At 40.4% G+C, this 26,616-nt stretch overlaps 1 protein-coding gene across 3 annotated transcripts in view; it reads left to right on the top strand.

Moving 5' to 3' along the window:
- ptbp3 (polypyrimidine tract binding protein 3) overlaps positions 1-21,274 on the top strand; it is a 69,191-nt gene extending 47,917 nt beyond the window's left edge. For all 3 annotated transcript variants that reach the window (XM_066651649.1, XM_066651650.1, XM_066651651.1), the window contains 9 exons: positions 618-728; positions 3,061-3,235; positions 7,494-7,568; positions 9,672-9,811; positions 10,132-10,165; positions 10,926-11,018; positions 11,752-11,968; positions 12,261-12,338; positions 14,285-21,274. In XM_066651649.1, coding sequence (XP_066507746.1) covers positions 618-728; positions 3,061-3,235; positions 7,494-7,568; positions 9,672-9,811; positions 10,132-10,165; positions 10,926-11,018; positions 11,752-11,968; positions 12,261-12,338; positions 14,285-14,417 — 1,056 coding nt within the window. In that variant the 3' untranslated portion in view covers positions 14,418-21,274. The remainder of the gene's footprint in view (positions 1-617; positions 729-3,060; positions 3,236-7,493; positions 7,569-9,671; positions 9,812-10,131; positions 10,166-10,925; positions 11,019-11,751; positions 11,969-12,260; positions 12,339-14,284) is intronic.
- Positions 21,275-26,616: the final 5,342 nt, after the last annotated feature.

The following is a 26,616-nucleotide window of genomic DNA, read 5'->3' as shown; positions in this document are numbered from 1 at the left end:
AAGATTTTTCATGAAAAGCTGTTTGGTTACAGCAACATGAGTGGACTAGTCCTACAAACAGGTTCTAGTTCAGCTGAATTAATAACGTTTTAAAATATGACCTGCTGGGCGGCACGGTGGTGCAGCAGGTAGGTGTCGCAGTCACACAGCTCCAGGGGCCTGGAAGTTGTGGGTTCGATTCCCGCTCCAGGTGACTGTCTGTAAGGAGTGTGGTGTGTTCTCTCTGTGTCTGCGTGGGTTTCCTCCGGGTGCTCCGGTTTCCTCCCACAGTCCAAAAACACACGGTAGGTGAATTGGCGACTCAAAAGTGTCCGTAGGTGTGAGTGTGTGTGAGTGTGTGTTGCCCTGTGAAGGACTGGCGCCCCCTCCAGGGTGAATTCCCGCCTTGCGCCCAATGATTCCAGGTAGGCTCTGGACCCACCGCGACCCTGAATTGGATAAGCGGTTACAGATAATGAATAAATGAAAATGAATATGACCTGCTGGAAAATTAAAACCCATGTATTTTCAGGATTAAAATAAATTCCAGGATTCAGTATATTTACCGAAGCAATAACTATGTTTCCTAAGAATTATTCTGAGCTCATACCATATTTTTACCCCTCTTTCCTCTCTAGATCTTCTCTAAATTTGGAACAGTCTTGAAGATCATTACATTCACCAAGAATAACCAGTTCCAGGCCTTGCTACAGTATGCAGATCCCATGAATGCACATCACGCCAAAGTGGTCAGTCCTGAAAATAGCACTCAGCCTCAGAATGCTCCTCTTATTTTCTTGTCACTGTGCCTTTTGACTGATAGTGAGGGAACAAATGTGTGGTAGATCGGAGAACATCTAGGGCAAGAAACATCTGCTGCAGGCTATCAGTGGACCGACCATTCATCTTGCTGTGGTCATTCCTCTGCCCACACCCCTCTCCTGTCTGCCCTGACCATGCTTTTGATCAGAGGAATATCATCAGTCACTGTCACTTCAGTTTTTGCAAAGCTGCTATAAGAAACATCAGCTTCAATTCAGAAAGATTCTCATTTATGTAAATGTTACATTCTCTGATTTTTTGAGTCTTATCTTTGTAAACAATTTATGGCTTTTGTGTGAAATTTCAGCTCCTATTGATGCTCCCACTCTCACTGCAGATGTGTCTGATCTCCTACCACATATGAAAGTGACTCGGGTCTCATTCCTCTTTTTATAGCATCAGCAGTCACGTTAGCTAGTACTGGTTAGAACTGCGCGAGATTGAGAACATGATCAGTTATGTTCTCGTGGACTTCAGTGGCATCGCTGAAGGTTGAACTCAGAGCTGATTTTTTAGCTAATAGCGCTTTTCAGAAGCTTGGCTTTTATTTTTCATGAATTGATGTTTTTTCCATAATCAGTGTCATTGACAACTAATCGAGTTTATTGATTAATCATTGCACCGCTTAGCGTTCCTCTGAGAGGCACCCATTTTGTCGTGGCCCTATCATCCTTCTCTGAGCTCTTGGGGCGATCTGTTGTTTTCGGGGTGGAGAATTTGTCAGTGGTGACATCCGTTTCTTCCCCTTTTTCAGACGGAAAACCAGCCTGTACAAATCACACACCCCCCATGATTAATTTGTCACTGCTGAGGATATCTAATGAACGCCATTGAAGCTGCATGAGGAAAAAAAGCCAGCGAGTAATTACTCCCCTGGTCCGCGGGTGTTATCTATTGTGCTGCTGCCATGTTGCATCGCCTCCCTTCACAAAGGAAGCATTTGTTAGTGTTGGAGGAGGAGGTTGGGCTGGGTGCCCCCCCCACACCCACCCTCCCTAAACCTCCTTTCCTAAATTGCTGGGGAGAGACAGAAGAAAAGAAAAACAATCCAAGACAAATCTTTCTCGCCATTTTCTCTGTGTCTTGTTGGAAATAAAAAAAGCCAGAAGAGGGGGAGGAAGGGGTTCTTTCCTCTCTTTAAAAAACCATAAAAATCCACCTGCTTCATTTCCTTGCCCTCTTTTAATTTCTTTATTATTATTATTATTATTATTTTTTTTTATTCTCATGTGAATTCACAGCCTTGTACGCTCTCCTGGGATTAAGTTCAAGGACAGTTTGTCATCAGCGCTTGTTGTAATGAAAAGGCCCCTTGTGGCAAGTTTGTATCATCGCCCCTGCCGATCCGTAGCCCACTCCCACCATTAACCTGTCCCGGAAAGACGTCAGGTCTGATCAGCGTTCATCATGACAAATATGGAGCTCGGTTTCTGCCCAACTCGAAGCAAAGTGGCTCACTGGCTCAGTGTATGCAGTAATTATTGGGTCATATTTCATTCTTAAGTACAACACAGGCCACATTTAAATGGGAATTAGGAAGAGGAACTAACCAGAAAAAGTCATTTGTTCTACAATAATGACTTCTGCTGCTCTCATGGCAGCAGGAAATGTAAAGCCTTGAATGCGCATGGGCCCATGTGTGCGTGTGGGTCTCAGAGAAGGAGGCATACTTCCAGTTTTGTCAAGTTAAAATAGTGATGTTAGATTTTTATACGTTTTTGTGGCTAGTGATTGGTGTTTTAATCATGTATGCCTTTGGAATATCTACAGTAGTACTATAATAACGATACTCAGATATCAGACCTAGAAGATGCTATTTATATTTATTAAGATTAAATTTTAGTGATATGAACACAAGCAAAACATAGCCTTTGTCAATTTTAAAATCAGACCTAACCACGGTCATATGGTCCTAGATTGGATAGCATTTTTGACCAAATGGGGGCTATTCCACCTTAAGAACAGTCAGTTCATCAGTGATGTGTTGTTTTCGAGCTGTTTCACTGATCTGTGTTGACGTGAAAGCTCAGCCAACCCTGAAGAAAGTTAAGGTATGAGCAGAAAATCGAAAATGAGCAACGAGGCATGTAATACGATCCTATCCTCAGTTATGTACTAGAAGTTCCGGTTAAGACCGTGTTCAAGGATTAACCGAATACATACAGTAGCTTACAGCTAGAACCCATTTTTATAAAACATAGATTCTGCTATTTCTGGTGCGAAGCTGAAACTGACTGTTTTCTGTATCATTTCTGTCAGACTTTGGACGGTCAGAACATCTACAACGCCTGCTGTACACTGCGTATTGAATTCTCCAAACTGACCAGCCTGAATGTGAAATACAACAACGACAAAAGTCGAGACTTTACCCGGCTAGACCTGCCCTCAGGAGATGGTCAGCCCACACTGGATCCGACCATGTCCGCCGCTTTTGGTAACACACGAACACAAACACACACATATTCTGCCTCTGTTGCACATAGATGGTACTGTCTAAGAGTCAGTGACTGACATTTGCATTGCTCTGTACGCTCTCATCCGGACATTCAGTTTTTCTTGCACTGTCACTAGTGTTGAAAGCTTCAATCCAGGTCACCCTGCTCTTAAACTGGTATTAAAATGTCATCCAGCAGGTTCGACATGTCAACTTTCTAAGTGGTTCAGCGATGCTCTTACAAAAGTCATGAGATTAGATTAATTTTAGTACGGACAACTGAATGGCTTTTTGTACTTCTCACATACACTCCAGCCAATACTCTCCATATGATATGACACTAAGCTTCCTAATGACAGATTCAGAATGAATGTCTTTTACGTATTTTGCTCCGAGGCTACTAACACCTTGTTTATTAGTAGGAGATAACGAGATGTTTGACAATGTCAAACACAAATTCATACCCAAAATGTGTGTTATGAACCCGATGATCTCTGGCCTGTAAGTGCATTCGAAGTTTTTTAATCTTGAGAACAAAAAGGATTAGGATCAAAAAGAGCTGTACTGCCATTCTTTTATTATTTTTTTTTTTCCATTCATTATCTATAATACCCTGGAGGGGGCGCCAGTCCTTCACAGGGCAACACACACACTCACGCATTCATTCACACAATCACACCAATGGACACTTTTGAGTCGCCAATCCACCTACCAACGTGTGTTTTTGGACTGTGGGAGGAAACTGGAGCACCCGGAGGAAACCCACGCAGACACAGGGAGAACACACCAACTACTCACAGGCAGTCACCTGGAGGAAACCCACCCAGACACAGGGAGAACACACCACACTCCCCACAGACAGTCACCCGGAGGAAACCCACACAGACACAGGGAGAACACACCAACTCCTCACAGACAGTCACCTGGAGGAAACCCACCCAGACACAGGGAGAACACACCACACTCCCCACAGACAGTCACCCGGAGGAAACCCACGCAGACACAGGGAGAACACACCACACTCCTCACAGACAGTCACCTGGAGGAAACCCACGCAGACACAGGGAGAACACGCCACACTCCTCACAGACAGTCACCCGGAGGAAACCTATGCAGACACAGGGAGAACACACCACACTCCTCACAGACAGTCACCCGGAGGAAACCCACGCAGACACAGGGAGAACACACCACACTCCTCACAGTATGTCATATAGATGACTCCTCACTGTCATCTATATGACATACTGCCATTCCATCTATGTATAAATATACAGTAGAAGGAACTAATCTTCACTCAGAGCCTCCGGGTGTGAGGAGAAGCATTTAGAAATGCAGACAGTATATAGTGCAAATAATCTAGTAACACAGTTCACTGCAATAGAAATATCGATATAAATCTATTTTGCTATGAAAAGATGTCACTTTATTACTGTTAATAAAAACTCTCCCTGTGACAACATAGAAAATCCTCTCTCATTTGTCTCCAGAAAAATCTTTAAAACCCTGATGGACAATGGACAGTCTGCTATAAGATCCTTTTTAGGTCATTGGTCATCTGTGGTTAACTGCTACCTGTGTCCTGCATAGAACCAAAGCTCATTCTGAAAAGGACAAAGACAGAAGCATTGAGAATTATTGCTCATATTAGTCAGTGCCGGTAGCAGGTTGGGGGTGGGTTTCCTACCCTCCTTCAAAAGTAACATAGTGTAGCTTCTTCAGTACTGAGCCCAAAGTAGCAAGGACAAAGACTCAGTTCCCGCTATTACAGGTCATTGAAGTATCACACTGATTTGGTTGTAATTTTAAGGTAAAAATACTAGATATTGATAATAATTAGTAGCTTCCAGTGATGGTAGCTACCAGTGACAGACAAACCTTTACATACCTCCGCCCCCTAACAGTAATAAACACGCATCGGAATGTCAAAATAAAAGCTTTTCTCTTCCATGTATTTCTCACAACTCCACTGATGCAAACAACTATTCCCATTCTGTGGGTATAAACACATGACTGTGAAAGCTAATCTCATCTGAAAATCATCGCCAAAGGGCAGTTAAGTACTAATTGTGACATGGTCAGGTTGGATGTTAATTTCTTGCTGAAATTAATGCAAGAGAGAGTCAAAGACCTTTGCTCCCCATTGACAAATCTTTCTAATATGTGTGTATCTTTAGACTTAAATGTTATCAGTTCACCACACACACACAAAATATCCTTATCTTTCTCTCACACAACAAACACATACAAACAAAGAAGCTGAGGGGTAGATTTAGTGTGTCTGTGTGTGTCTGTGTTTTATGGTTGATACGTCAGCCGGCCCATTCAGCCATCTTTTTGTCCTAGGCCCTGTAAATCATGGCTGTTGTCTACAGGGAAAGGCACTGTGGCTACCGATAAGCTTTGAGTGTGTATGTTACCCTCTAAACCAGGTCTGAATTGGCTGGTGTGTGTGTGTGTGTGTGTTGGGGGCTGTATGTGTGATGTCTGACTCCAGCAAATGCAATAAAAGATGTTAAAATGGCGGCTTTTATTAGATCCGCCATTTTCTCTGGGACTGGTTCAGCCACCACATTTTTCACTGAGATCCTCTAAACCGTTTAAAACACAGTAGCTGCTCTGAATTTCTGTAGCGTTTGCTAAGCTTTTTTGTTTGTTTTGGGACAGAGGGATCAATTATACACAATGTTGTTGTGATAATTTTGCAGTTAGTGTTTGAAATTCAGTCCTTTTATTATACGGACTGATCAGTCAATCAAATAGCAATTGCAGTTTTTTTTATATGCAGTTATGTTCTCTGTAATGATATGCATCTATATGTGAACTATGTGATGTCTGTTCTCCACCAGAGGGCAGTGCATAACCTGCATCTGAAGGCTTATTACTAAACTGTTTAGTCCATTTAAGACAGAACTGAAACTGTTGACTGTTGCAGTTTACTGAAGGACTAAAGGTTACTACACACATGCACTTACCCTGCAGTCATTAAACCCTGATGTTATTTCCAAGATAATATTCACTTTGCCATAAATATTGCTGAGGTAGAACTACACATGAACCTAATTCAGTACGTTGGGATCTATGAATATACGAGTAGTCCCCGCTCTGTCTTCACCCATTTGAGGCTGGCTTTGGAACACATTTTCAAAGTGGAAACATCTTAGTGTAAATAACCACCATATGGAGATGCTAACAAGTTTTGGTCAGTAAACTTAGTCTGTTCCAGCCCCTCACAGGTGTCTGTGTTTGGTGTCATTTTGGAACGACTATGAACAATCCCAGCCCTAGTTCATGTATTAGTTCATGTATTATGAAAAAGTGGAGTAATGTGAGGTTTTGGAATAATTGCGCATTTCTGATTTGTTTTTCTCAACAATTTAAAGATTCTGTGTCAGGAATGAATTGTTCAGAAACATATTTAATGTAAGTCAATTTTGTGTTGAAAACAGTGGTTAAACTCGGTGTGAGAAGTGGATGCCAGTGTTGGTGTGTAATTTTGTGTGTGTGTGAGAGAGAGAGAGAGACGCACGCACAGAGAGAGAGAGAGAGAGAGAGAGAGACACGCATGCACAGAGAGAGAGAGAGAGAGACACGCATGCACAGAGAGAGAGAGAGAGAGAGACGCACGCACGCAGAGAGAGAGAGACACGCACGCACACAGAGAGAGAGAGACGCACGCACACAGAGAGAGACACGCACACAGAAAGACATGCACGCACAGAGAGAGTGAGAGACGCACACACACAGAGGGAGAGAGAGAGAGATATATTTGCTGCAGAAGATGTACCATTTCACTCTTGCTGTGTGTTGTGTCTCATGTTTTTTACTCAGCTTTGTTTACTGAGGTCTAGGCTTTTTGGGCTGTAGAGTGGAGAACTCTGCTTTTTCCAATTCATTGTCCTGTAGTGAATCTGTGTTTTGGAAATTAGGTCTAAAATCCTCAAAACCAACTTTAATCTTTAAGACAATAATATAAGATTTGTGACATTAAAATGATGTTGGATTTGGTCACAAAATCACACACACACACACAAATATGCAATAAGAGTTTAACAGTAACACTTTTTTTAAACAGAAATCATTTGCTGTTACATACTTCAGTTCTGTTTTACCTGCTTTGAGATTAGTTTTTCTTGTTACAGATATAGGGCTATTCTGTCCGTGTAAAAGTGTTCATGTGATTCTCCAGTTGCTCCGTGTTGGATATTAAGTTACAGTTCATGACCGTATATGTGTGTGTCTGTCTGTTTTTGTGTAGGTGCTCCTGGAATAATCTCTTCACCATACGCTGGAGCGGCTGGTTTCGCTCCTGCTGTTGGTTTTCCTCAGGCAGGTAAGATTATATTTACAAACAAAAACACTCTCTCTCTCTTTTCAAACAATGTTAGGGACTAACTTCTCTCACGTGTCTCTTAAAACAAACACAAGTAAACGCCATTTCTCTCACAAGTTGCATGTATTTTGATATTTTAATTATCGTGTGCTGTTTTCCTGCTTTTTTTTTTCCCCTTAACCACGCCCCACACGTGAGCTGATAGGCAGTCATGTGATTGAGCTCACAGGTGTTTCCTCTTGTCACTGGTTGGATGAGCCCACGGGAAAGAGACGCACCAGTGAACATGAGTCACATGACTTAGAGCTCAAGGGTGTGAAGGGCGTGGCTAGAGAGAACAAAAACGGAAACAAAGACGCATGGCAAGATAAACAAAACATTAGCACGTAGCACGGACAGAACGGAGCACTGAATACTGAAGTCATGACATTACAATGCAAACAATAATACATGTAATATACACTAATGAATGCTTGAATCTCAGGGAATCATTGATGTAATTAAAGATGTAAAAAATAAATTATTTCAAAGTAAAGCAATGTTTTTCATATTTTCTTTTTTCTGATTGTTCTTCCTCTCTCTCATACACACAAACACACCCAGAGCTTTTTAATGTGGTCTTTACCGTGAGAGTCATGCCTCTCTGTAGGATTAATGATTGGGGATATTATGGTGTAATGTCCAGAGTCTCTTACATGGCATGCCTTCATGTAAAAGTTGTTACAACATAAATGAACCAAAAGAGGATCATCCGTATCAGCCAATATTAATATCAGCTTTCCCTAGCAACAGACAAAGAAACAGAGTGCAATCCATTACTGAGAATATTGATTAGTAACCAAGCAATGTCTGTAAAAATCAGTGTTATCTCATGTGCTTTGTGGCCCTGCATCTCAGTAGCATTTGTAGAAATGCTCTAGTATTAATGTGGAGCAATACATAAGTCTAAATTTATATTGAAGCATGAGTAATGGCAGATTTCACATTGTGGGCTGATATTTTTTTGTAAAGGGAATTTGTCTAAGGGATAATCAAAATCAAACCTTTTTCTAACTAGAGCTCAGTCTAAATCAAAACATGAAACATCCTGTTAACTGATGTCGTAATATAATTAGCATTACTCTCTTATTCAGTGGACAGGTAAATAACTCAAAGGATGTTTTTATATACAAAGCACCCAATGGAACTGCTTTATAATTTTTTACACACTCGTGTTTGGCAGGCAAACAATTCCACAAGGGGGCGCCATTTCATATCAGTAAAACTGTGTTGGGCCTTGTTATTAATCACTAAAATGATTTCACTGTAAATCAAAATGAACTGCTCTTACTGCAGCTGATCCTTGGAGACCCTCCTCCTCTTTTTCCTCATTCTCTCTTAATCTTTCCTTCAAAACAAGCTCCTTTTTCAATGCGTCTTTCTCTCGCGCTCTCGTTTCCCTTATGTACGAACTTGCAACAGTCAGCATCTGAAAAGCAGCAACTGAAATACACGATGCTGAATCGACAAAACAGCCATTTAAGACTTCAGCACATTTTTAAGACCTTGCCATATTAGAAAACAAGTGGGAAGTATTACGATAGGCTCACGTTGGTGTGATAGGTTTCCTCACATTATACTTCTTTGAATAAATAATTAGTAAAGTCTGTAGAGCACTGAACAACAGCGAATGTCAATAAAAGACCAGTTTTACTGCTAAAGAGGGACTGGAAAATAAAGCCACAGTCAACAAATGCAAACCAGAAATATCAGAACCAAGTAGCCCATTAGAACATCATTCTGATTTATTTATTTACATTTGTAATATATTTATTGCATTTAATGTAAAAATGCCTTCTGCTCTTTTGTGTGGGCAACTTTTTAAGCAGTAATTGAGCTTTAACATGTAGAATGAGTTCTGTCTAGAGGTTGTTTACTGCTTTTCACTTGGAGAATCTAAAAACATGTATTTGACCTAGGATTCTAGGTCTGCGTACAATCGTAGTGTTTGTACAAAATTTTTACACTTTAATTGACGTAGCTGAGAAATGGCAAGTGAAAATGGAGGAGCTTTTTGTGGAGAACTTTCCCGTTCCTCTCTCTGACTGTGTCTGGTGGGCTCAGGTCTCTCCATGCAGGCTATGCCAGGTGCTCTGGGACCCCTCACCATCCCCACCTCCGCTGTAGCCGGAAGGATGGCCATCCACGGCATGGCCCCCACTGCCCTCCACTCTGTTCTCCTCGTCTCGAACCTCAATCCTGACGTGAGTGACCCCACCCTCCACCCCCACCTTCAGAGCCCTCCTCATTTTCCCTCTAACCACACACACCCTGTCGTATGCTTCCTATTTTTAACCTCAAATGCTGATCTAAATGTTAATGAAGGTGGGGAGGTGGGGTTATATTGTGATTTATCATGCTCCAGAATCTAGTGTGATGATTTTACTAGATGTATAAATAGTAATGTGAGTGCCTCTGCAATAATGCTTCTCTGTATTTTATAACAAACCCTTTTCTCCTCCTCTCTACACTCTGTTCAGTGATCTCTGTGTGAGATAATAAGTGTAATTCTCTCTTCATGCAGAGTATATCTCCACATGGCCTGTTCATCCTGTTCGGTAAGGGCGCTTTATTGCTCTGCTCAATTAGATTTGTGGATGCTTGTTTTTCTGAAGGCGGTGTAGTGCAGGGCGGAGAGATGGGGCCATTTCCTCACAAACACAGGCAGGAGATTACTTACAGATACGGAATGACACCTTCCATCATATCTTAGCTACATACTGCTACGCACACACTCTCTCACATAGAAACACACACTGTTGTGTGTTGCTGTTATTGTGCTCACAATTTAATAACTGTCAGCATCTGCACAGACAGACCTCAGTTTGAATGATGTTCCTGATAGACAGAGAAATCCTTTATTTTCCGTGTTGTTAAAGCTACGCTGTGAATGCAATAAGAAAAGAAGAAAACGTGTGAGTGTATACATTTACAACTATAGTAACATGCAACAAAGGACTTGTGAAGTTAATATCCCCTAAAGGTCTTAAGTCAGTGTTTTTTTTATGTCACACTACATTTATTCAGTTTAAGTGCTTGCAAATATAGCACTACATAATGTTTCCCTTAATCATCTTTCTCTCTCTCTCTCTCTCTCTCTCTTTGTGTCTCTTTCTGTCTCTCTCTCTCTCTCTCTGTCTCTCTCTCTCTCTCTGTCTCTCTCTCTCTCTCTGTGTCTATCTCTCTGTCTCTCTCTCTCTGTCTCTCTCTCTTTGTGTCTCTTTCTGTCTCTCTCTCTCTCTTTCTCTCTCTCTATGTCTCTCTCTCTCTCTCTCTCTGTCTCTGTCTCTCTCTCTCTCTCTCTCTCTCTCTCTCTAGGCGTGTATGGAGATGTCCACAGAGTGAAGATTCTCTTTAATAAGAAGGAGAATGCCTTGGTGCAGATGGCGGATGCTACTCAGGCTCAGCTCGGTGTGTGTGGGATGTCTTTTAACTGAACATTACATTTACTGAATCTGCTGATCATCAAATATATTTGTCTGATGAAGCTATGGTTAATATTTCTCAGTGTAGTATGTGCTTTTTAAGTAATGGTGTATAAAATAACTCAGTAGTGTTATATGTATTTAAAACAGTGGCTATACGTCTGAGGGATGCACCTATAAGGAAATGAGGACTAGTGTCTGTAGTTTTCATTTACCTACACATAGAAATCGGGACTCCCATCAGGAATGACATAACTGGACAATAGTATTGCTCTTACATCACTACTTATTAAAAATGAGTGAATTGTATTACAATTTAAATATGCCTTTGGTAATGTGAGGTCATCATTGTCCAGTGAAAAATATGCACATCCAAGACAGTACATTTATAAGAGAAACTTTCAGTGGAAGTCATTGTAAATAGATTTTATTTCAAGTAATTTTGGAGCATTTCTATTGGTCCATTCATCATCAAATGTTTACAGTGTAGTGATGGACTGCTGCTGTGTTCAAATGGTGATTAGATTTAAATACGTTAGTGTTGCTATGATTAAAGCCTGTCCCACAGTACTTTCACTTTTAACATTCAGGTAGAACTTACACCACACTGGGCTCATTTGCATGTTGAAGTTTTTTGTAAATGCAGTCTTGAATGCAGCATAGCAATAAAAATAAATGATAAAATACAGCTGAATAATCCGATTCTTTGTTTAAATCAGCTATGAGTCATCTCAATGGCCAGCGGTTGCATGGCAGGGTGATCCGGGTGACCATCTCCAAGCACCAGACTGTACAGCTACCCAGAGAGGGTCAAGAAGATCAGGGTTTGACCAAGGACTTCAGTGGCAGCCCGTTACATCGCTTTAAAAAACCTGGCTCCAAAAACTTCCAGAACATCTTCCCACCCTCAGCCACCCTCCACCTGTCTAACATCCCGTGAGTCAGTCTCTCTCTGTCTCTCTACTCACCCCCTCCCACCACCACCAGCCCCCCCCCCCCCCCTCTCTCTCTCTCTCGCTCTTACTTTCTCACACACCCACAATATCTGTTTTAAATCTAGAAAAAGCTGCAACAAATCATTAGTAGCACCAGTTAAAATAAGGTAAAGTCCAAGGGTATGTATTTTGGAATGGCTTCACTCAGATGTGCCTCCTCTGTTAAGGTTCAGTAAACAGTTTTTCTGTTTTCTGGTGTATTTTTACCTTTTTTTCTATTTCCTCTTGCCCAGGCCCTCTATTGCTGATGACATGCTGAGAGACCTTTTCTCCAGAGCAGGATACACTGTCAAAGCATTCAAATTTTTCCAGTAAGTTCACTTTAGCACCAACTGTTTCATTAGTCATTGCCTCGTGTGTAACGGGGCCCTGAAGTTTGCTGGATACATTCACAGACATGCAGTGATGGGTGAAAATTCATTCATTCATTCATTCATCATCTGTAAGTGCTTATCCAGTTCAGGGTCGCGGTGGGTCCAGAGCCTACCTGGAATCATTGGGAATACACCCTGGAGGGGTCACCAGTCCTTATGGGTGGAAATACAAACCCTTTTTCCCAGTTAGTTTGGGACAGTTGCATTTTTTTATTTAACTAACAAAATTAGAAATGAATAATTTTTAAGTTTCTGTATATTTTAACATAAACAAGGCTAGGAATAGACACCATTCAGGCTTTTTTGTTTCGATTCAAGATTCAAGAGAGTTTTATTGTCAGTTCTGCATATGTACAGGACATACAAAGGATTAAAATTACATTACTCTCCTCTCCAAGATGCAGTAACATTTAACAAACAAATAGACTAAATTCAACTAAGCTAAGTATATAAATATATGAAAGTGAACAAACAGAAGACAAGTGCAGGACATATGACACCAGCAGCTCACTGATAGACATACATGAGACAATGGGACACTGACTGAAGACAATAACCTGATTTGGAGGTAGGATACTGGATGTACAAGGCAGTGTAAACAATAGTGCAAGATAATCGTAATAGAAGGAGGTAGGATACTGGATGTACAAGGCAGAGTAGACAATAGTGCAAGATAATCAGAATAGGAGGGGGTAGGATACTGGATGAACAAGGCAGTGTAAACAATAGTGCAAGATAATCAGAATAGGAGGGGGTAGGATACTGGATGAACAAGGCAGAGTAGACAATAGTGCAAGATAATCAGAATAGGAGGGGGTAGGATACTGGATGTACAAGGCAGAGTAGACAATAGTGCAAGATAATCAGAATAGGAGGGGGTAGGATACTGGATGTACAAGGCAGTGTAAACAATAGTGCAAGATAATTGTAATAGGAGGGGGTAGGATACTGGATGTACAAGGCAGTGTAAACAATAGTGCAAGATAATTGTAATAGGAGGGGGTAGGATACTGGATGAACAAGGCAGTGTAAACAATAGTGCAAGATAATCGTAATAGGAGGGGGTAGGATACTGGATGAACAAGGCAGAGTAGACAATAGTGCAAGATAATCAGAATAGGAGGGGGTAGGATACTGGATGTACAAGGCAGTGTAAACAATAGTGCAAGATAATCGTAATAGAAGGAGGTAGGATACTGGATGTACAAGGCAGAGTAGACAATAGTGCAAGATAATCAGAATAGGAGGGGGTAGGATACTGGATGTACAAGGCAGTGTAAACAATAGTGCAAGATAATTGTAATAGGAGGGGGTAGGATACTGGATGTACAAGGCAGTGTAAACAATAGTGCAAGATAAACGTATAACAACTAAAGTGAACAAGTGCATACCGGTTCTATTGAAAAAGTCACAGTTAGGTTTGATGAGGAGCTTAAGTGACAGTACCAATATAAACAGACCCGGTGTCAACAGTAGTGCAAATACAGGGATATGAAGCCTGGAGGCTGGTTAAAGTGGTTGAGTGCCTGCCTGATTTTCAAAGTCACAGTTGGGTATTGGTGGTAATTGATTATCTTTATTACACTTTATTAAGATGTCTGTTACAGACTTTGGTAATGGACACTTCTATCCATTTTAGTTTTAGCAGCTTCTTCAGTGTTAGATAATGTTCAGTATTAAATATCATCATAATCTTTATGAAAATCATGTAAATGCCTTAACTCTCTAATTGAAACCAAAGCAATCCTTTACACTCTGACTGTTTCATGATAAATGGACCAGTATGAAAGGTCTCGTTTTACGTTACGTGAACATATGCTAAAAATGCTTGAATGTCCAGTTTGAAGAGAACCTCTGTATCTCTGTATGTCCACTGTTAACAGGAAGGACCGTAAGATGGCATTGATCCAACTGGGTTCTGTTGAGGAGGCCATCCAGGCTCTGATTGACCTCCACAACCACGACCTAGGAGAGAACCACCACCTACGAGTGTCCTTCTCCAAATCCACCATCTAACTCCCGCCCCCTCCCTACTTCCCTGCCCACTTCCTCCCTACAGCGGCCACACACTGCTGACTGGAGAACTATGGACATAAAGACAAGGAAAAAACAAAAGAAAACAAAAAAAAAAACAATTGTAATCGGGTAGGTTTAGAGATTTTTAGGGAGGAAAGTATAAAGAAGCTAGAGACTACTGTAAGGCCTTCAGGTAGCGACTGAAGGTGTTTTGCTTGTATTTTTTAAGACTTGTCCTGAGTTCAGGGCTGGAGATGCAGCAGCTTCCGGAGCAAGGAAGCAGTTTCCTCTGTTCTACGCAGCCATCACAGCACAGGCATCTCTGAAACTGTGTCGCAGCAGGAATGACGTTTTCTGACCAGTGTAAATTGCTGAGAATGTTCTCTTTGCTGCACAGACTGAATTTTCACTGAGGAAGCCGGAGATGGAGACGAACACTCCTGTAGCCCATTAGCCTTGTTGCATTTGATCATTGGCACTAACTCTCATAACTGCTGGCTGTTTTTCAACCAAGTGGATGCAGCGGGCCGAACAGGCACACCTCTTTGATGTCATCACAAGGTGCTGCTGGGTAAGAAAAACCCTGTAGCAACATTCCTTATCAACAGGCTGTCCCGAAAAACTGAGTAGCAGAAAAATACGGGGTGCGAAATGACAAAGGCGACAACCCAGATGAGAAGCGTCAAGTGCAGCAGATCCAGCTCACCTTCTGCTCCATTTTCGAACTGAAGACCATGGTGTGTGTTCACTCTTAAAGCAGACAGTACAGACCTTTGAATAGATGGTGAATAGTGAAGAGGTATGCTCTAGAGTTCGCCTGTGAAATTGGGGAATTTTATCTTTTTTTTTTTCTTCCTCTTTTTCTTCCTTGGACGGACAAGGCTGTTATGGGGCCTCTTCACCTGGACGGCTGTTTTCGATGCGTTTTCACGCATGGCAGAGTGTGTCGGACGCTGACCGTGACTGTCAGAGTTCTGCTGAACCAGAGAGAACCATTTTTGCAAAGCGGAAAAAAAAGAAAAACACAAAAACAACATGCACGACTATTCCAGGAAAGCATGGCCAGCTGTTGTCAATCTTACAGGAACACTCCAATCAGCAGTGCCCAGCTGTCAGGAGGCCCCGCCTCCTCTTCAGTGGAATTTAAGATTTTGAATGTGAAAGATGTAGCCCCCCCGACAATGCTTTCTGGTTGGGAATTGATTAATTAATGCTCCATTTGGCGCCCCCCTTTTAGCCTGATTCGATTCTTAGAACCACTTTCCTTTGAAAGTTTAATGGTTTTTTCCCCCTCTCACTTTCTGTCTCTTGACATAATGGCAAGTAACCTCTAGGAGCGACTCTTGCCGGGTCTCTTCCAGAGAAACAGAGGAAGTAGACTGAAACTGCAGATTCTGTTTCTGTGGCTCCCTCTCCCTCCTTGGCTCTGAGGTCTTCTGAAATGAATCCTGCAGCAGTAATGGCTCTTTTTTTTCCTGCCACTCTACAGAAGCCACTCTCTTTTGCCTTGCTGTCTCACACTAAATGCCTCCACGTCAGAACAAAACCAAAAATATTGACTTCAAATTATCAAGAGAGAGACAGAGAGAGAGAGGAGGAGGGAAGGATGATGCTGGAACCTATCCCTGCTGAGATTTTAATAAAAAATCATGTTACGGAAGTGCTCATAATCTGTCAAAATGTGCTATAACGTAGTGCTAATGCATTTTATTGTGACACAGCTTCAGTAGGGATGGGTACCACTTAGGTTTGTGTAAGTGTGTGTATGTATGAATGTGTGTGTGCGCGCACATTGGGCTGTAGATCATCAGGGCTGTAGGGCAGCGGGGTCTAATCCTGCTCCCAGAGAGAGACCTAATCCTAATCTAATACATCTATTCCTGATATTCCTGTTCGCAACAAGGGGTTGAGCACATTCAAACTGATGTGTTTGACCTTCAGGAGATACTGTAAAGTCATTCATACTGCTAAAATATGTACGCAGTATCCCAAAATAACCAAAAATACATAAATTGTATTCCGCAGATCAGTGCAAAATTGTAAACATTTAAGGGTGGTTTGCCAGACTGGGATTAGGCCTAGTTCTGGACAACACAGCATTTTGGACTGTGATTTTCCATTGAGCGTAGGATACAGACCAGGACTACGCTTAATACCTGTCTAAAACACCCCAAAGACCTAACAACTACATACAATTCAGATTCATACCGGATTAAAATCAGTCGACAGTGATGACTGCTAGAATGTATAAAACTACACACTGCAGATGTGTAATGGGTTAAAACAGCGGATTAATTAGATTTAAATAAAAATAACAATTCCAGTTCCAGCAGAGATGAGATTAAGATCAGGTTGCGGGCTGATAGACATCCAGCAGCAGGTTGACCTCTCTGGCTGTGTAGTGTGTAACTAGTGCGTAAAGAGGGCAAGGTGCTGTCTCTGCTGCCAAGGTCCAGCCTTAACATTCCAGGAGATTCTGCAGACTCACTGAGAAAACATTAGAGGGCGCTGCTTCTGTTCCTGACTAAGTCTCGTGCCTGTTTGTGTCCCATACTGGAGAAAAAAAAAAGATCTAACAACTAGATCAAACCAACGCACACAAAGAACCAGAAATGCAAGGCAAGGGACAGTGTCTTTACTTTCCTTCTTATTTTCCTTCTGCTAATTTTACCTGAAGCGATTCCACACTTCGCTAAATTTGAAAGAATTTCTTTGAAGTTTACAGTCTTAAATAAAGCAAAACTATTCAGGTCTATATATCTTAAGGATTGTCAAGATTTTTTGGAGAAAAAAAAAATAAGTCACTTATTTTTGGTAATTTGTTGTTTTTTATGGGGAGAAACAAGAAAAAAACAAAAAAACAAATTTGAAACCTCATCGGGTTTTTGTACCACTATAATCATTCAAAAAATCATGGTGAAAAAAAAAATCATATTTACAGTGTATTTACTTAATTTTTTCTTATTATGTGCCTTATAATGTGTTTATAATCAATAGGTTTTAGAAGTATTACCTAAGAAATCTTAAGTACTATTTTGTGGGATTGGTGAGAGGGTTGATTTTATTTGATCTCTTTATTTTCACGTAGGTTTTTTTTAGATGTGTATTTTTTGCGGGGACTCAGTACTGTGTGGTCTTTTATTTGAATCCTAAGGTCATGTTTGGTGCTGTGAATGCACGTTGGAGAAATTAAGTGTTAAATCTGAAAAGCTCTGGACACCGTAGGTCTCTCCTCACTTGGAGGTTCATGCGAATACTGAGAAAAAGGAGAGGCATTGTTAGAGACTTATAGAGTCTTTTTTTTTTTTTTATCAGAACAAAGCATTAGCCTTAGGAGCTCATAGAGGATGTTTTGGACTGATGGTGGCTTGACATGACGAAATTCAGTGAAATAAACATAGCAAGTCATTGGGGGTCCATTTTGGGGCATGAAACTCTGCCTTCTGAGAGAATTTGTATTTTGATGATCGTTATTTTTTAAATGACCTACCACTCAGACTTGCATCTGCTAAGGTTGGGGCAGATTTATTGCTTTCAGATTTGCATTGTCATTCATTATATCAATGTAATTGTTCGTGAAAGTTAGCTGCATATCACTTGATCACTCGTGTAAAACCACCTTTTAAAAAGCCTCCATTTTGACTCGTCATAAGATTAGTTTCTACTATTTAAAAGCCTCTTAGTATTCATTCATTCGTTATCTGTAAGCGCTTTTCCAGTTCAGGGTCGCGGTGGGTCCAGAGCCTACCTGGAATCCTTGGGCACAAGGCGAGAATACACCCTGGAGGGGGCGCCAGTCCTTCACAGGGCAACACACACTCACACACATTCACACCTACTGACACCTTTTTTTTTTTTTTTTTTTTTTTTTTTTTTGAGTCGCCAGTCCACCTACCAACGTGTGTTTTGGACTGTGGGAGGAAACCGGAGCACCCGGAGGACACCCACGCGGACACAGGGAGAACACTCCACACTCCTCACAGACAGTCACCCAGAGGAAACCCACGCAGACACAGAGAGAACACACCACACTCCTCACAGACTGTCACCCGGAGGAAACCCACGCAGACACAGAGAGAACACACCACACTCCTCACAGACAGTCACCCGGAGCGGGAATCGAACCCACAACCTCCTGGAGCTGTGTGACTGCGACACTACCTGCTGCGCCACCGGGCTGCCCTGCCTCTTAGTATTACATAGCTTTAACAGCCCTGCTCCTTTATTTACTTAATTGTGGTTTATTGTAGTATTCCTCATGCCCAAAACCAACAATGAAGATGCATAATAGACATTCCATATGCTTTTAACATTTGAAACTCTCCTTCTGTACATCTCCTGGAGTCCTAATCCATGGGGAACTGTCTGTATCTACCTAGATACCATACAACAAGCCTAAACTAGGTTACTAAAAGTGGAACAGTCCACTCCTGTGTGGAGAAGCCTTCAGTGTCCAGTGGGTTTTTTCAGGTTTACCCTTAGTAGTGCTGGTTCTGAGTGTAGCTGTCTGAGACCTCCCCTCTGTGTGTGTGAGTGTGTGTGCGTTTGTGTGCTTTTTGGAGTTTTATCTTATTTACTGTATCTTATATTGGATTCATTTTATGGGTTTGGCCTGTTTTGTGCTCTGTAGTGATATTGTTTCTTATTTTCTGTTTGTTGTAAGGATGTGAAAACTGGTAAATGGTGGTGATCAGTTCATCTGCGATGGCGGAAGTTGCCCTTACAGGAAAAACCCCATATATTTCATGTGTAAATATGAAAAAAAAAACACATGCTCACAAGTAGATTTGCAGCATCATGGGAATTATATATGATCCACTTGTGATGCCCTCAAACGGCCTGGGGTTCATGTGGTTTTTTACTGTTCTCCACATGTGATAACATGCTGGTTTCCACTGTCTCTTTTTTTGTTTTCCAGATGTGAACATTTTGATTACGTGTGATGACAGATTTCCTTTGTGATAGAATATGTGAAAACACTTTGGGGATGTGAAACCTGTGAAAATGCATGAGAACAGTGATGTGAAATGTATGTATTTTCTCTGTAAGGACAGCTGTTCTCCACCTGCATTAGTGAAAGAGACTGAGAGAAAGAGCCTTGTTGTGATCACTAAACTCCAGTGCTGGTGAGTGAATGTGTGTGCGCTTGTGTGTGTACTGAATGCTGTTTAAAGTGGAGTGGCGTTAACCCTGGCTCCTCCGCTGGCTGGGTGCGGGTATCATTGTCTGCTTTGGCTCTAAAGCTTTTCATTTACAAACAGGAAAAAAAGCCAGACTTCATAAACACACGGCACTAAGCAGTTCACTCTGATAACGTTCCTTCAGACCATCACACTGCGTCTCGAGCCTGTTTTTTTTTTAATTTCTTTATTTTTCATAGGTTTTTTTTTCTTCTTTTCATCTACAAAATCATTCTTGATCCTGTCTCGACTCAGGCAACATTGTCCCGCCATGACGTAAGACAATTTCCTGTTGATATCAGCCTGTCACTCAACAACAAAAAAAAAAAATGAAAAAAAAAAACAGGAGGAAAAACATGGTTTGATTTTATTTTCAAGGGTTTTTTTTATGGGTTTTATACTGAAAAACTCACAAATAATGCAGGACCAAAGTTTATGTGCCTTTCATCAAGCTTATTTGTACCTTTTTTTTTCCTTCCAGGATGTATATCAGAACTTAAAAGCTTGTTTTTTTTCTTTTGTGTTGTTTCTTTTTGCATTGTTGTTACAAAGTCTGGTTTCCACTGATGTGAATGTGTCTTTTGTTATTGGTTTGTTTCCCCCAAATCAGAAGGTCAAGCCATATCATCTGCCCCACTTAACTGGCTACTATTGTGAATTGAATGTTATTCTCTCAGCCCTTGTTGATCTGTTTGAATTTTGCATGAAAGCTATGCTGTATATTTGGTTGGTGGCTCACTCAGCCTTTAATCTTCAGTCCCTAGGCTTGGGTATGGGTTTAGATTTAGGGTTAAGGTTAAGGTTAGTAATTCAAAATGAAAATGATTAGATTATCATCTCATTTTTATACAAATTCAGTTCATAAAGCTTTATGAAAAAGTGCAAGGCTCGCTGATTAACTTATAAATAAAACCAAAGGAATTTGTGTAGAATTGGACCGGTGGGGCGCTTTTAGCTATAAACTGCTATTTTTACTGACAAAAAATGCAGCTTGCTCGTGTAACTCATGGGTAAATTTGACAGGCAGTGAAAGAAAGGACATTACAAAATGTACTAATATTGCTATTACAACAGTTTAGTGTGAATGTATACAGTATTTGCAAAAGCAGACGACTTACTGGCTGTAGGCACCTAAAAAAAACAAGAGGGAGTTGCTTTGGTTTCATAAAACAAGTTACATTAGAAACGTAACTAATGTAATCGCAGGTTTTACATTTGAAGGTCATGTGACTAAATCTACGAATCCCATTGGCTGAACTGTTAAACGTAATTTATCTCATGCAAAAAACAAACTCCGTTGCACTCCTACTTTAAACCTGATTAAAAGACTGGCATTTATGGTCTGTTCAAAATTTCAGCCATCTTGGCTTTTCTGTATTCTCTCTTAACGTCTAAAAGAACCGGGCTACAATTTATCTCAATACACAGTGAATTTGCATAAAGGGAGGGGCTAAACTCAGTGAGCTGATTGAGGTGGAGCTCAGGCACAGTGCACATACAGAAGTGCCTGCATGGACCTCAGAAAGCTTGACACGCCTTGATATACATAATTTATAGCTTGTAAGAATGTTCCACTACCAAAAGGTAACAAGTGCTGTAAATAATGTTCCTTTTTTTTTTTATTTAACCTGGCCAAAATAAATAAATAAATAAATGTTTAAAAAAAAAAAAAAAAAACGAAAGAAAAAAAAAAGGTTTTGGGGAACAAGAATACAAACACACAGATAGTGAACTGATTTTTATATTTATGAAAATCAAGAGAAAAAAAAACACAATTTGTCTTCTGTATTTTGATATCATACCAGTACCAGCTTTCATTTGTAAAGCCGTTTATGTGATGTTTGCGGGGAAACGGGGAGAAAGGACGAGCGGATTCAGTTTATGAGTTTGATGTAATAAAATGCAAATAGAAGATAACTATTAAAGAAACATATTTTCTAATTTTTGCAGTGCATGGTTGATTGGATTATTTTTCTTTTTGTATTTTGTAGGAAACATTTATTTCTTTGCTTATTACTATTATGCATAATCATTATTAGAGTTACAGTTATCATGAATCCTCTTGATGATGATGATTATTATTTTTATCAAGCCAGAGTCTCTGCTGATCTTTTCCTAATCAAACTTTAATTGTAGCATGCCTTGAATAAATGTCATGACATCTGTACTTTCCTCAGTCCTCTGTCTCTTCGTCTCTTTCCCTTTGGGTTTGTGCCGAACGCTTTAGGCCTGCATCCAGGTCTAAACTGCTGTGGAGTCCAGGATCTAACTCGCAACCCTGTTTTTCTCCTGCCTTTCCTAGTCTCTAACTCTCAGCTGTGGTCAGTTTCAGACCTGGAGAGCTTCAGCAGGTCAGGGATTGTCATGTTCTCTCAGTCCTGACAGAAAACTAATATTAATATTTTGGTATTGCTACACCAATATTTTTAACCAAATTTCAGCCTTTTTAAATTTCTTTCTCCTTTGGCTAGATGTAGTTGATCAGCCAAGAAATGGTTCCTAATTGGAACTGTGAGGTAACTGTTGCAGGAAACCCCAGAAGTCAAAAGACTGGAAATATTTGGAATTATTCTACAAAATTAAATCCCTACACAGCACGTTTTAACTGAAATTGCACAGCATTAGGACACTAAGACTTGGTGTGAGCTATAAGCATCAAAAAGACAGTGGCAGCCATTTTGAATTCTGATATATGTTAAACAAATAGAACCAACATTACATCAGACATTTAACAACCTTGATATTTTTCACTAAAGCAACTTTCCAGGACTCTTAACTGCCCACTGCTTTATCTGAATGTCTCTCTGGTGAGTGGCTGTGCTCTGCGTTTACACTCTGCTTCTGCCGTGTGTCTACAGTGTGCTGAAAACATCTCTCTCTTTCTGAACTGCAACAACAAAAATGGAGGCATTCCCTGACCAGTAACAGCAGAGATTTATCTGCGCTAAACTGTACAGGGTTCAGACAGTATAATTCCACAACAAAGTGAAGACATTGATTTATTAAATTAATAGTTTGGTCAGTAAACAATATTAGTTTCCCCACCTTCCCTCAGATATCGTTAGCTGCAATGCTAACATAGCCAATTACACTAAAAACAGTGGTGGCAGCCATGTTGAACTGACTTTGTCAATATTTTTGTCCACATTATAAAGATATCAGTATAACTATGTCAGTTCATCTGAAAGGATTTACATTATATAACGGAAAAAAACAAAAAACAGAATATCATTGTCTGATAGCAAGGAGACGGCGGACCACTGTTGTTCCACTGAGTTAGAGGTCCACTAGTGTTTTACACAACGTTTTCTGGGCGGACCGCTGGTGATTAAACAAAATTTTAGACAAAATGTCACTTTTTAGCACTTTTCTATTCACAGTCCAATTTACATTTTTTCCTTCATTAGGTTCTTTTTGTTATTCTTTATAAATAAGATTAGTAAATAATTTTAATCCAGCACAGTGTCAACATTTTTAGCATTATTATTTTATATCAGGCTTATACTCATTATTATATCTCTCAGAGTTGTTGGTAATATTTGTATTAGTGTGTTTTCCAGAATAAAAGTCTCTGTGAATGTAAAATCTGTTTGAGGAGATTATAAATGAGTTATATCCCGTACAGGACAGTAATCTGAGTGGTCCGATGGTGGACCTGTAATCTACAGTCAGTGGTGTGCTAGCCATTTTATGCCAGTGGACCAATATATGCTCACTGTCCCAGAAACACACACAAAAGACACAGGCATATTATCAAAAGCTTTATTATTTGTTTGGGATTTCAAATGTGGAACTTTTACTTCTTTGACATGTAAAGCATATCTGACTGCACACTACAGAACCTTAAATGGTTTAAAATTCTCAAATCTAAGTGCTGACATACACATGCTAATACACCATTACTTCAGATTTGCACTGGCATTGCAGCCATATTAAATAAAGAATTCAGTGTGGTAGTGGTGAAACAGAGCTGCACACAGCTTCAGGCTCCTGGGGTTGTGAGTTCAACCCCTGCCAAGGGTTCCACTGCTCCCTGTGTCTGTGTGGTCCGGTTTCCTAACAAAGTGACTGGCTGAGTTTATGCCCTGCTTTAGACTGGCACACTGTCCAGGGTGTGTTCCTGTCTTGTGCCCAATGTTTCAGGGTAAGGTCCAGACCCACCATGACGTTGAACAGGATGAATTAGTCACAGATGAATGAGTGAATCTTTTAATGAATAAATAAAGAGTGGTATCTGACTTGCAGTAATGTATATTACAAGAAAGCATTTAAAAGAATATTTCCAATATAATCTAATTTAAGAAAATGTAATCTGTTGTAAAATAGTTGTAATTTTTACTCTCGAAACTAATTCACTCACATTGGTAAGTAAAGCTTGAAGGCAAGGCAAGGCAAGTTTATTTATAGAACACCTTTCATACAGAAACAATTCAAAGTGCTTTACAGAACATAAAAACAGTTAAATTAAAAGCCAGAATAAAATCATGAAAGTCCAATAAAACAATTACATAAAAAGAGTAAAATGATTAAATGATTTCAACAATTTTAAATGATACAATAAAAGAAAAGAAATAAAATGCCGTTACGGAAATAAAAGTGCTGTAAGCTGCTTTAAGGACCTACACCAGGTGCAGTTCAAATACTGACCGCTAGAGTGTGATACTGGCGCGGTCAAGCTTTTCTCTGCAGCGAAAACACATCGTACATGAGTGCTTATGAATATTGGTCAACTGCTCCCAGCTCAACGGAAGAGTCTGTGTTGGGCAGTGCCTTCAAAACCAGGGCTGAGACACACTGGGGATAATCATAAAGTAAATATATGCATTAAAATATATAAACAAACAAACCTAACACTAAATAATAATCTCATGAAGTACAAGTTAGTTTTATTTTTAAATTCTTCTCATTCTTTAAGGTGGAATGAAACATTAAAATACTAAGCTACATTGTATTTCAAATTAAATCGTTAGAAAACTCAGAATGTTGCAAATCCTCAACTTACAGGTACAACTGGTCAGTGTAATATATTTATTTTTTTCTTCAGCCCAAGCATTGACATACTAACAAATGCAGGTCTCGTTATATCTACACCGTTTTAGAAGCAAGTCTCAGATCATTTATTTATTTATTTAAACTGGTTGGTTATTTGGGTGAGTTGAAGCTGTGACCCATTGGCGTATGAACCGCTGGGGGATTGGGGGGGGGGTAGCGGGTCAGACAAGGTAGGTCTTATTTCAGCCTTCGTAAAGGCTAATCACCAGCTCTATGAAAGTGTCAAACAAATAAAAACAGTGGAGTTTGAGTTCCTAACTTGTGTTTATTGATAGTCAGAAAACATGTTATTTCTTACTAATTCAAGGAATAAGGTTTAAAAGACCGTTGGTCCCCCCCCCCCCAACGGTGTTCGGAAACTCTAATAGGCGTCTTGCCTGTGACGTAGATGGTGGACAACACTCTAGAAGCTGCACTTAATTTAATGCAAAATGAGGAAAAGGTGTGTTGTTTTTGGCTGCAATCATTCAATGTACTGTGGGACATCTGTGAACAAATGGCCCAAAGATCCCAAAATATCCAGAAAATGGACTACATTTGTCCACTTTAAACAGGCACTTTGGAAAGGACCATCCGCTCACTCCGTTATCTGTAGCTCATTTCACTGGCGCTTTTCCAACAATATGGGCATGTAAGGACACCAACGAAAGGTGTTGAAGAGCCTCTGTAACATGGAGGTAAACAGGGTAAGGACACTCACTTCGCCTGTTTTAGTTGGTGTTAGTTAACGTTAGCTTGACTCGCTAAACTCGGTGTCTCAGATTATACTCGGCTACGTAGCTGCATTACGGAGGTTTATAGTGTCGGATGAATTCGAGTTCGACTTCGATCACATTTACAAGAATAACGGTGCCTCTACATTTGAGTTTAGCTTATTGCTAGGCTATTGTCATGAATAATGTTGGTTATTTAGCTAGATACTGTCATAACAGTCAGTCATAGCGGTGTTTTACCGCGGCGTTGTTCAGCTGTTGTCCACCAGTGACGTCACGGTTGCGTTCAAGAATTTCCGTAGCGAGCTCGGGTTTTTCCGTCAATTTAATAACATTGTCAGTTCTAAAGCAAATTAAGCATGATATTTTCATTTTAATTCATACTTATATCTGTCAGTAACTACAATAATGTGGAATATTCATGGAGGTCCATTAAGTGGTGCTTAGCCCTTAAGGCGCCTGTTCAAATATAGAGCTGCTCCAATCATCAGCTTCACTGGCCTCCGCTTCACCGTCAGAGTCTGGTTTATAAAGTTAGTTTTCACCAGCTCTGGGCTTGAGGTCAGTAACGAGAGCACAACAGATAACAACGACGGTTAACTACAGTTCTGAATGCGGCTTGTATATAACTGTTAGGGTAACGGAGAAAGATTTGAGAGTTGGGGAATGTTAATATTAGCAGTGTTCAGGTTGTGAGAAAGCGCTCTAAACACGCAGCCAAGTAGCAGTAATAAGAAATGGTTAGATTTATATATCACTAGCGCCTTTCTAATACCCAAGTTCGCTTTACACAAAAAAGAGAGGGTAAAGAAGGGGGAAGACACTTATACCTGAAGAGTGCAGATGTACTGAGAGAAGTGGTAGGTCTTTAGCTGGGAATTAAAGGCAGGGAGGAAAACTTTGTGGGAAAAGATCTCCAGAGCTTGGGTGCTATCAACACTGAATGATCTACCACCAATGGTGACTAGTTTAAACTTGGGGACTGACAAAAGACCCCTCTCAGAGGACCTCAATGATCTTGTGGGACAGTAGGGGTGTAAAACCTAATGGAAGCTAACGTTAGTCCTAAACAGCCTACTGCTGCACTCTGTGGTATGGAACAGTATATTTACCACTTTTAGCACTGCTGTTGTGTAGTATGTAAAGTTCCATAGTGTGTTGTTTAGGACACAGTCTCACTCTTTAATGTTTATCAAATACTGTTCCATGTCTTTATAAATGCAGTGTTTTACTTTATCAGCTTATAGCTATCTA

This window comes from Hoplias malabaricus, chromosome 18 (genome assembly GCF_029633855.1).
Source record: "Hoplias malabaricus isolate fHopMal1 chromosome 18, fHopMal1.hap1, whole genome shotgun sequence".
NCBI classification, from domain to species: domain Eukaryota; kingdom Metazoa; phylum Chordata; class Actinopteri; order Characiformes; family Erythrinidae; genus Hoplias; species Hoplias malabaricus.
The sequence above is the reverse complement of the archived record's forward strand: the minus strand, read 5'-3'. Positions and strand labels throughout refer to the sequence as shown.